The 11,453-nt window shown below is 37.8% G+C and overlaps 1 protein-coding gene across 1 annotated transcript; it reads right to left on the bottom strand.

Annotated features, from left to right (window-relative positions):
* Positions 1-1,664: 1,664 nt before the first annotated feature.
* LOC134621169 (OX-2 membrane glycoprotein-like) lies at positions 1,665-7,523 on the bottom strand. Its single transcript, XM_065469757.1, has 4 exons — positions 7,505-7,523; positions 2,456-2,791; positions 1,996-2,310; positions 1,665-1,771 (listed from the first exon to the last, which is right to left on the bottom strand). Exons 1-4 carry the CDS (start codon positions 7,521-7,523, stop codon positions 1,665-1,667), a joined length of 777 nt encoding a protein of 258 aa, XP_065325829.1.
* Between the last annotated feature and the right edge of the window lie 3,930 nt (positions 7,524-11,453).

The raw sequence follows: 11,453 nt of genomic DNA on the forward strand, positions 1-11,453 counted from the left end.
TTCAAGAAATACACATAGACATGAGAGGATACACGAGGAGCTAACATCATATATGGAAATACCCGCAAAGCTTTTTTTCAGCGAGTGTTTTATAGAGTGGCCAATGCAGCAGCATTTTAAATTACGTTTAACAAGCAAGAGTATACCCAAGAGTATACCGACAGGACTTCCTGAAGTGCAAAAAAAGGCGTGTTTTTCTACCTTAAATTTAATAAACACTTGTTTTCTAAAACGTTTGTTGTGGAAGTCTGAAATAAATTAAACTGCACACAAACAGGTTGTCTTTGTAAAATGTATTTACCTTTACAAAGGGGTCACACAACACTACAGTGGGTATGACAGCAGTCTGCATGTTTTTAGACTGTAAGCCTGCAATAGTTATACAGACAAATAACCTGCCACCGTCACAGAATACAGTGTGTTTTATTTTTCATTTTGTACAAAAGGTAACTCAAACATCAACATACCTGAAAGAGTACATGGAGGCAGAATAAGAAAATATGGGGCCTTTCTTTCAGCAAGGTCGATTTGAGAAGAAGCAGAATCTTAAAATTTCACATTAAAAAAACAAACATTTTTGATAAACAGTGCAATGTCTGCAGATTCAAAAACAATAACACACTATCCCACCAATACCTTTAAACTGGTATGGTTTTAGTTTAGTAGATTGACAAATATTTCTGGATTGAGTAAATAAAAACTCTAAACTTGTACTGACTTTTTTTTCCTTGTACAAAGATATTTTATTGAGCTGTAAATTTCTCAACATAGGCATCGTATGGAGTTTTTATTGTGGTTGTTAGCATTAGTGTTAATTTTGTCAAAAAGAGCAGTTTGATCAAAGTTATTAATGAGAAAAACAGAAACATTTCATGTTAGTAACTCCTGCTCATCTTCAAAGTCATTATTATTATTATTGTAACTTATTAACAGAGCAGCTGAAAAACAAGTCAACAAAAAGTGGTTTTGTAATAAACTGGATGTCAAAGAAATAATAAAAAAAACAAATAAATCGTACAAAGTTTTGGAATAAAAATTGTAATTTGCATTAATACCAATTATTGTGTTCTGAATGCTTCAGTGTAACAGTTATCTGTCAAATTTTAGCAGCTTTTATTTAAATAGGAAAAACACTTCTGGAAAAAAAACAAACAAAGAAACAAACAACATTTGTTATGGTGACGGTGAAAGGCTTAAATCATTCTTTGGTTAGTGTCCGCTTTTAGAGCTGATCGTCACCTTGTTTAAATGAAGGTGTTTTAGCACTTAACATAAAGAAAAGCTAAATAAAACAGCACACAGTAGAAAAACTCTTTTTATATTACACAAAGTATTCTGTACAGATTAATAGTTTATATACTACAACGTGATATGTATCAGAGTAAGGCTGACATGTGCAGTTCGCTTCAGAATAACAGGAAGTAGAAGAGCAAGAAGAAGCTGTAGAGGTAATTTAGAAAATACCAAATGTCAAATGTCAGAGAGTGAAAAAGAAATCAGCAACTTTCCAAATGCAGATTGACGGGATGAAGAGTGACTTACTCCTGAGTGTTTCTAGTTTCAGGCATCATTCATCATGAGCTCTCTGTTTAACGGGCAAAAGATTTAAGAGCAGTTAAATCTGCACAAATATTTGTCAAGAGAAAGTGCAACACACACATTCTTTAAGACGAGTGCCTGCGCTGAGGTTTCTTTCTATACTTGACAAAGATGAGAACAGCAACACAGAGCACCAACAACACAGACGACAGAATGACTGAAATCCTGATTCCTTTAAGACAAACAGGAGAAAGAAGGTTATATTAATATGAACACCTATCAAACAACAATAGACTCAACAGGAAAACTGATTTTAAAACAAACAAATGTTAACACACCTAAATTTCTGGGATTAGATCCTGATTTCTCATTAAGATCTGGTAGAAGAAAAATAAACATTACAATCAAAAAGTAACCATCAATTTATAAATCAATGACTTCAAAAAAGTTTCTCACCATCATCGTCATCATCATCATCCCCATCATCAGGAATCATCACCATCACCTCTCTGTGAGGAGCAGAGAGCACTCGTGCTGCACATCCCACCTGTGTGCTCTGTGTACGTGAACCTGAGAGCACAGCTGTAGTGGTGACAGTGAATGTAGCGTTGGTGTTGGACACACTGACAGTGTTGTACTGTGAGAAGTTGAGGTCTTGTTGTGAGACACTGAGTGTTACAGTGGGAGCAGGTCGACCAGTGGCTGAACAGGAAACAACCCACTCTTCAGTAGAGTTTGACTCTCTGACATCAACAACAGGTTCATGCAGCTCTGTGAAGGATCAGGAAATATATTGTAAGGACTATGTTGTCAAAAAGAAACCAGCTCCTGATGCATTTTACAGTTTCTTTTCTTTCAGTTTAATTTTACTTGGTTTCTTTCGGTCTAATCTAATTAAAGTAGGTAAAGTTCTTACCATAGACTTGGAGGCAGGTTCTACCTGTCAGAGCTCCTTCAGGATAAGTGTTAAACAGGCAGTGATAGCAGCCTTCATCCTGCTCCGTCACATTCCTGACGACTATAGAGCAGTTCTGTAGTCCAGTGTATTTAAACACAATTTTATTAGAAAAGCCCTCATTCACTCTCTGACCATAGTAGTTGCTGTAGGTGGCAACATTCTTTTTCCCAGTAGTAACTTTCTGCCATGTGACCTGAAGGACGTCTTTAGTCTCCAAGAGCTGACAGCTGAATTCAGCATCTTCTCCCACTGCTGCCAGCACAGTCTGCTGTGTTTGGATCACTGCTGTTAGAGCTGTAGGAGATATAGATCAATATGTAAGGAACATATTCTGTCAGAATTCCAACACTGACATATGAATTGCAGGGTTTCCAACTCTCACACTGCTCCCATATCAACCACACATTTACCTTATGGTATATTTCAATATACTTTCAGACTGAGAGAGATGGGCTATAACAGAGTTTTACCGTTTACTGTTACAACACACACACACATACACACACACACACACACACAATATATATATATATACCTGAACCAAGTGATTCATTTAGTATATATGGACCAACAGATTGGGGATTGGAATCCCAACCAGTGCCTGACGATTCCCAGGCTAGGCAAGAGATACATAACTGTAGCCATACTAGCTCAGACAACACTTTGCCTGCGCGAGGTGTTGAGGAACAAGGACAGACTGATGAGTAGAGGTCTACTGGAACAAGAGGGGAATAAGTGCACAGGCAACGCTGTTGGCATGCTACTACTCGAGTAATCCCAGCAAAAGGAGTTGCATGAAAAGGATGTGAGACATATAGATTCTTAAACACAGGTGTCCACAGAGAAACAACTAGCATCTTATTGTTTAACAAAAATGGGAATCACTGCAAATCTGCCAATTAAACTTAAAATAATACATTCATTAACTGGATCTCCTAGCTCCTCTGTGGCGCTGTGAAAGTGAATCTACAAATATACGGGTCAGATTTACTCGTCTGCAGCAAAGCAAAATCCCGTTTTAGCGGAAAAGGTAACTTTTGTAAAAGTGCCAGTTTTGGACTGAGAAGCGTGAACACAGCAGGTATTTTAGTTTCTGGCCTTTTGGATATATTTTTCAAAGTTTTCATTTCAGAACACAGAAATGTAGAAGAATAACACATAAAAGATTCAGGCTTCAGGCTACTAAAGGGTTTAACGCGACATTTTAACTAAAATTTAGTTCTAGCACTCATTTATTTGGAGTAAGAGGGAAATTTTTATCAAAAAACAGTGCGTAACTGCAGTGGCGGTCCTAGCCTGTTCGGCGCCCTGGGCGAACACTCCCTCTGGCGCCCCCCCCCCCCCCCCCCCCCCCCACACACACACACACACACACACACATACACATATATGAAGAGAGAGAGAGTATGCATAGTATTCAAACGGCTACTAAACAGACATCATAATTCGTCATACAATGGGAACAGGACAAAACAACAATTGACACTGACTAATTAATATTATATTATTGTATATATTGTTTGGAGTTTAGTCTGTTACTGTTACTATTTTTACCATTTCTTCTTGGAGCAACTGTAACCCACATAATTCCCTTAGGGATTAAGAAAGTATTCTGATTCTGATTGTTTCAGGATGACCTGCCATTATCCAATGACACATCTGCTTACCTGTATCTTTTGCTCGTTTCTCCTTGTAGGAGCCATAATTAAATGTATTGAATTTTAATGATCACTGGGTTTTCATTTGTTTGGTTGCTATGGTGATGTGTAACGGGAGTCACGTGGGTGCTAGCGGTGACATTAAGAGGGCGTTGTCAGTCTGTCTTTCACTGGTTTGATTTTGACAGAGAGGAGGGCTGGGTAGCCGTAGTTTTTGTTGACCGCAGCACAACGAGTTTCCCCTTGTTGCATTAGAGCTGTGATGTTTTAAGAGTTTGAATCGCGAGCCGATCACATTACTCTGTAACTTTTCAAGCACTTTAATAAACAAGCAAGCAATTCCACCTCTCGCATTATTGCGTACAGTTGACAGCGCGTCAGGCAAATAGGCAGACTCAATCCCCGGCCTCTAGCGACTGTGGAAGTCGCTAAACTCCTCCTCTTCTTTTCTCTTTTTTTAAAACTTTAAAAACGGGTTGTGTGTGAGACTTTAAATCAACAAAATATAAAATATACATTTAAATTGTTATTGATCCCTTTAACCCTAGTCCTAAAGTGTATATTTATTTTTTTACTCTTAAATATTTATTGTTCGTTTAAGTGCACTGCTGTAACTGGAGCCTCGTCGTCTCGTCTCTCTATATACTGGACTGTATGTAGCGGAGATGACAATAAAGTTTACTTTACTTCAGCAGCGAGCAGGCGCACCGAGGGCTCTCGCGCTCACTTTTCGCGTATAGAATTTTGAAAAAACATCGGTGCAAATTATAAGTCTGTATCAAAATGTCTGGTGTTTTCATGTTTGTTGGTTTGTTTTTATTTTGCGAGTTGGTTATTAGACGCTGCTCCAGCCAGCCAGAGAATCCCCGCAGCCCCCTTCCTCTCCTCCCTTTGCCGCAAGCAGCAGGCGCACCTCACAAACGGAGGGCGCCCTTACTCCCAGTAAATGGGCGATAGAAAACTGATCGGTGCCTATGCCATTCCCAATATGCGCTGGCATGATGTCGGGACAGCATGAGTACGAGCAATTTTTTTTTTGCCGATGCCGGTGATGCCGCCCCCCACCACGATGCCGCCCCGGGCAACCGCCCGTGTCGCCCGTATCTAAAACCGCTACTGCGTAACTGTGAGGGGTGAGTGGCTCAAAATTTGGACCGCAGTGCTAAAACTCTGTTCTGTAAATGTTCACAGAGAGATCAACCTGTATGTTTCCAGTAAAGTCACTTCCTGTTCTTCGGTAATTATATTTTACTAAAATTGACTGATTTTCTCTTTTCTTTTTAAAAAACCACTCTTTCAGAGCCACAGGCACCAAAATGTACTAAAACGTAGCTGTTAATGTGTCAGATTATTCCCTGAAGATTAAAATATGTCATATTCAGCTGCACTGCAGGCAGCCTCACACAGACTATAGAAAAAAAAACAGCGGGGGGCAATTGAAGAGTTACAGGACCGAGGGAAAGTTTAGGCACCGTCGTCATATCGCACATCACCCATGCCCATTACATACTCATTCTGATTATATTTTTCTGTCATTCCTAATAGATCAAGACTCAGTACTTGGAACGAGAGAGGTAGATGTTGTTTCAGAAAAGCAGCTGGATCCTACTTTTGAGATTGCACTGTACAGTCTGTTTACACTGTGTATATGTTAATGCCTCATTAAAGTCTCTCATGCATAGGGGCCATTACTGAAGTCGAATCCACGTTCCCCGACTCTAAAGGGATACAGCTTTACCACTACAGTATTCCGCAGTTAATATAGCTCGTGTTTTGTTTCTGATCACCCATCGCTCTTTAGACGACTTGTTGCCACAAACTAAAAGACGTGACCTGTCGTTGTGTAAATATATCTAACACATATAAACAGATGTGTTTAGTATTAATGTACAGTTTCCTTTCAACAAAAGTTAAAGACAATATTAATACGTTAACAGCAATCTCTCGAATAAGACGGCATATCACTTTGAATATTTAATCGAATAAATAACCAATATGTCAATTTGACAGTCTTGGATTTTGTTTTCTTGATATATACGCGCATATTTGCTTATGATCGACAGAAGCTGGTTTAATAGAAACATTGTTATGTTTCTCATCACCCACCGCTCTTTAAACGAGTTATTGCCACAAACTAAAGACGTGACCTGTCGTTGTGTAAATATATCTAACGCGCATGCTGCTACACACATATGTGTGTAATATTAATCTACACTTCTTCTTACCTTTGTCATAGCCACCAAAAATAAAAAAGGCAATAATGCAATGTACAATTCCAAGCGGTGACATCTTAAACGGTACCCTTTTCCACTCGACTAAAACGTTGCACTGCTAAACCTGTGGGCGTCTCCGGAGCCATCCAAAAATACATAAACTAACAACTAAGTAACACGTGCTAAGAAAATATATGTCAGCATATTATATTAACAATACTACTATTAAAATTGAGAATTATTAATTTTAAGTGTGTTTAAAAAGCAGAAACAAAAAATAGACATGTCAATCCGGTCCTCCTGCCCCTTCTCTTACAATGGTACAGTCGACTGCGTTCCCTATTTCGTCTCTATATCTGTCAGTATCCGTCACACTGCACTGAATGAGTGACCAAACTGAACCTAGTTTTACTCATACATGAAAGGTAACAGTGTAGCTGCTTTGCTTCCTTATGTATGTGTCGGTGGTAAAAGGTAGAACCATCAAACTCCTTCATGCTGTCATGTGTCTGTTTAGTGCAGCTGTGCAATGTTTCAGTCAATCACATCAGTTTCTCGTTATAAACAGTTTTACTGTCGTAACTGATAGAAAAATCACATTGAAAAAGTAAATTAGAGCTGGGGATTATAAACAACGTCTCACGCTTGCTACCAAAAATGATATTTTCTAAAAGGTATGAAATATAAAACTATTAATGTGAAAGTCTCGCTTCAGCGACATTCAGCAAATATGCTCAGTGAATGGTTTGTAATTCTTGTGTATTTTATGTTAGTATATGTTTCAAGATTTGTTTTAGTGCTTCGCCTGATTTCTTTCTTTTGTTTTCTTCTGTTTCTTTTTCTTTTCTTCCCTTTTCCTTATGTGTTTGAAGGTAGTTATATAGTCCAATTGTCACTAAACATATCGTGATCCACTGGAATCTCTCTGTACAGCTATCTTTTTGAGTATGCTCATACTGTGTATGTTTGTGCTCTAATTTGCTTGTGCTATTTGTGTATGGATTTTTTTTAGATGTTCATATTTTCCTCCATGATTCCAGATCACAAGTTCTTACCTTAGACTTAGAGGCAGCTTCTTCCACTTTCTCTGTAAAGTCCGGATGCGGTCTTTGACCAACAAACTTATTGTTCGTTACCAGTTTCCACGGGCTTCATCCCCCACTGCTGCCAGAACAGTCTGCTGTGTTAGTCTTGCACAAAGAAAATAGCAGGACTATTGCTGGTGTAGGGCTTAAGCAGCGTCCGACACAGAGCCATTATAACAGATTCCTGCTGATCTCATTTGCTATTTAGTTCACAGGACTGAAGTTACAGTGACTCCCAGTCACGTCAAATAAATACAGAAAACAAATTATTTATCTGACCTTTAGAAAAAAATAAAGAAAGGAAAGGAAAAGTATGACTGGACGCTGTCCCACATTATCATATGTCCGCCAAAAATTCAAAAAAAGTAGCGCTCCACTCAGCCGGTCCATAATCACCAGGTGTGTGCGTGAAAACAGCAAAGAAAAAAGTCACTCTTCTCATTTTTAACAGCCACATGACATATCACGAGGTTCACTAGGATGTCTAATAAATCATTGATTTGATAAGCGATTGCTATTTTACAAACCAGCTCCGCTATTTTAATGCACATTTATTCATCATTGCTCCACCGTCTTCACTATGCAGTGGAATAGTCTCACCAACACGTCTCACAGTTTACTTTCACTTTCGTTTAAATGCGCCGAGCAGATCTTTCCAAGCTGAAGCGGTGCGCTTTCCCTGTTTAAGTCCTACAACAAACTAAAATAAGGGACAAAAATAAGAGTGTAAGGAAAAGAAACACCCCAGACTGAGTAAAACATGCCCAATATATTCAGACCTACAAAAAGATGAATCTGATCATATGAACCTTTACAAACAAAACAAAACATCTTTTCACACGAACAACACAATGTAGAACATAAAAAACTCTCAAATTAAAACATTATTCAGTACACGACGAGAAACACTGTCTCGTAGTTTGTTTGTTTGTTTTTAAAAACTGTCAGAAAGGATGTTGTCGGACAACAATGGTTGGTACCTTATGTAGGCTATGTCGCTAGAGGTCACCTTTTGAGTTTTTCGGTGTTGTACGTGAAGGTATTCAACGTAGACACACGTGATTAGCGGCAGGTGTTGTTATTTGAGAGGAAGTGAACAGTTTGTGACCGCTGCGCTGTTATGTTTAATGGTTTTGGAATAAAGATTCAAGGACAAGATAATTACGGCTGGAGTTACTGGACTGTAGTAAGTTCATTCATACCAGTGACATCGCGTCACCCCCTCCAACGTACTCCTCAGTGGCTTCAAGCATAGACTTTGCCTCGACAGATGTGTCACTGTTTCTACAGAAGCATGAAAGTCCTCCAAACTCCTCAGGATATTTGAGTCCACAGTGCGACCACTTCACAAATCACATCTTAAATCTCACTTTTATTCTTTGGCTTTTAACCTCACTGAGACTTAGTTTCTCTTTTAATGGAATTCATTTTTTAATTAATCATTTTACCTTTCTTTTATTTGGTTTGTATTTATATCTCATGTAATTTTATTTTATAGTTCCAATGTACAGCACTTTGTGTCAGCTGTGGTTGTTTTAAAGTGCTTTATAAATAAAGGTCATGATGATGATGATGATGATGCCCAAGTGGTCGTTGTATTGAATATCCGGCGATATTCAGAGCAGTGCACTCGCTAAATAAGACACATTAAAGAAAACATTATAACTAAACAAGCACAACGTGTAACATTTATTATTTTATCTGCGTAATTATTATATCGCACTCGTAGCAACAAAACTGTAATACAATCTAATTTCAACCAATCAGCAATAATACCAAGAAAGGGAGAAAAAAACCCCGTTAATCTCCATCTATTAACAGAACACTTCATAGATCAATTTATTACATTTTTATCTTACAAATAGCAAGACATTACGACAAATGACATTTTAATTAAATGGCTGAGAAATGTAAATTTCTCCTATGTGGGAACTTCACAGGAATCAATTATTTACATAAGAAAGAAAGAAAGAAAGAAAGAAAGAAAGAAAGAAAGAAAGAAAGAAAGAAAGAAAGGAAGATGTTTGACTGGGATTCAAATAGTTGCTTTCATTAGCAGTATCTGCAGCCACATCAACAAAAACAACCAAAGGGATTAATAAACCTGCTAAGTCAAAGGTTGTTGGTTCAGTTCTAGCAGGAGTCATAAGACATAATATTGGGGTTACAGTGTAAAACTGTGCTAAAGCGAACATATGGTGACTCCCCGTTGCAAAGAAGCAACAAAATGCACCCCCAAATGTTGCTTTAAATAAAGTAATAACATATAAAACAAAAGACACAAAAGGAAGAAAAAAATAAATAGGTATAAGTATGGTAATAATTTAGATCTGATCTTATTATCCTTATAGTTCTTTTAAAAGCGACAGAATTATAACGAAATGCTTTGTCTGAAGGGTGGATGGGCTCTCCCTTAGCACAGGAGGAGTTCAGTCATTCCATCACAGACGTTAGTGCTCCAGACCGAAAGGAGACATTTGAGGGTGTCGCCTCCTGGGTGTTGTGCCAAAATAGTCTGCGGTCTACAAGATTTACGGGGTTATAAATACAATAAAAAAAAAGTGTTACAAGTATCTGTATGACTCCGATTGTACCTCTGTGGTCTACGTTGAAATCAATCCACAGATCAGACCAACAAGTCCTTTACAACTGTTTATATAACGACACTCATGTTTTTACAAATACTAGAAATCCCTTTTTGGCACAATATTAATAACTGCACCTCTCGGCTGACCTGGTCTGGGCTTGTCTTGGCTTGCCTGCCGCTTCACTTCAGATAAGTGGAAGAAAATGGCAGGATGATTCATTGTTTTGTTTTACGTTTTTCTATTTTAATTTTTATTAAAGTGGTTGTTATGAAATGTAGAACAATCGTTCATAATCCACGGCATAATGCTACACTTTCCGCACTCTAATTTGTTGATTTTCTGTTCGTTTCGTTTTTTCTTTGTTTTTTTTTTTTTTTTTTGGTAGGGGGGGGGTCATTTATCACATTTTAATAACACGTGAACATCTTTTGTAGCAACGTGTTTTCATATCATATTGAAAATCTGTTTATTTGAAGTCTTTGTTAAGGTTTTTTCTCTAGTATTTTTAAATTTAGACTGTTATTCTGATGTTATTTGAGTGTTTCAAGGTGTTTCAGTGTAATAATTTATAGTTAATAATTTTGGGGTTTGTCAAAAACGGTCCAAAACTGAGTATGGGTGCTGTGAAGGTGAACTCCATGGATCATCGTTTGATTTGCTTCTCTCGGTTTTCGCTTTTTGAGTTAAGTGTCCTGTATTTTGACGAAAGGTGCTGTAACATAGAAACAAGCGAAATAATGTCATGTTAGTCTGTTAATACTAAATACTAAAAGCTTAAAAAATGCTTATAAGGAAGAGATCTGTATCAGGGCCTGGTTTATGTGAAGTTCACTACACAGATGAGAGATGCTCTGCTGTACAGCGTCAGTGCAGCAACACAGAGGATGCACTGACTGATTCTTTAGAGGAAAAGAGAAGAAAGAAGGTTTTGATGAGCTGAAGTGAAACATAAAAATGTTATCTGTATGTGTGAACTCAGCAGATATTTAAAACGATTTTCATTCTTGTTCTGTATATGTAAAACAAACACAGCTTTACAGCTGTGCTGGCAATCAAAAGCATCCATCTGATCATCTGCTTTATGACAACACTTTTTGTGGAAATCTGACACAAACCAAGATGCCTACAAGCAGGTTGACTTTGTGAAATTTATTTACCTTTAAAAATGTGTCAGTCAGCAGTACAGTGAGAATGACAACAGTCTGCATGTTTTTAGACTGACAAACTGTCAGGCTGAAAATTATCTGTCACATCAGGGAATAACACCTGTTATGTTGATGTGTTCAAAAGGTCACTCATAGCAACAGATGGCATACCTGCAAGACTGCATGGAGACAATATGGAGTGTTTTTTTTTTTTAAATCAGTAAGTCCAGTTTGACACAGATAAGAAGCAGAAGATTAAAATTTCCC

This window comes from Pelmatolapia mariae, linkage group LG23, assembly GCF_036321145.2.
Source record: "Pelmatolapia mariae isolate MD_Pm_ZW linkage group LG23, Pm_UMD_F_2, whole genome shotgun sequence".
NCBI classification, from domain to species: domain Eukaryota; kingdom Metazoa; phylum Chordata; class Actinopteri; order Cichliformes; family Cichlidae; genus Pelmatolapia; species Pelmatolapia mariae.

Bases quoted from the DNA above. Each gene is read 5' to 3' on its own strand.
- LOC134621169 (XM_065469757.1), bottom strand. The intron at 2,311-2,455 runs GTAAGAACTTTA...GATCCTTCACAG, and splicing joins AACCTGCCTCCAAGTCTATG to AGCTGCATGAACCTGTTGTT. The intron at 1,772-1,995 runs GTGAGAAACTTT...TTTGTCTTAAAG, and splicing joins TGATGATGATGACGATGATG to GAATCAGGATTTCAGTCATT.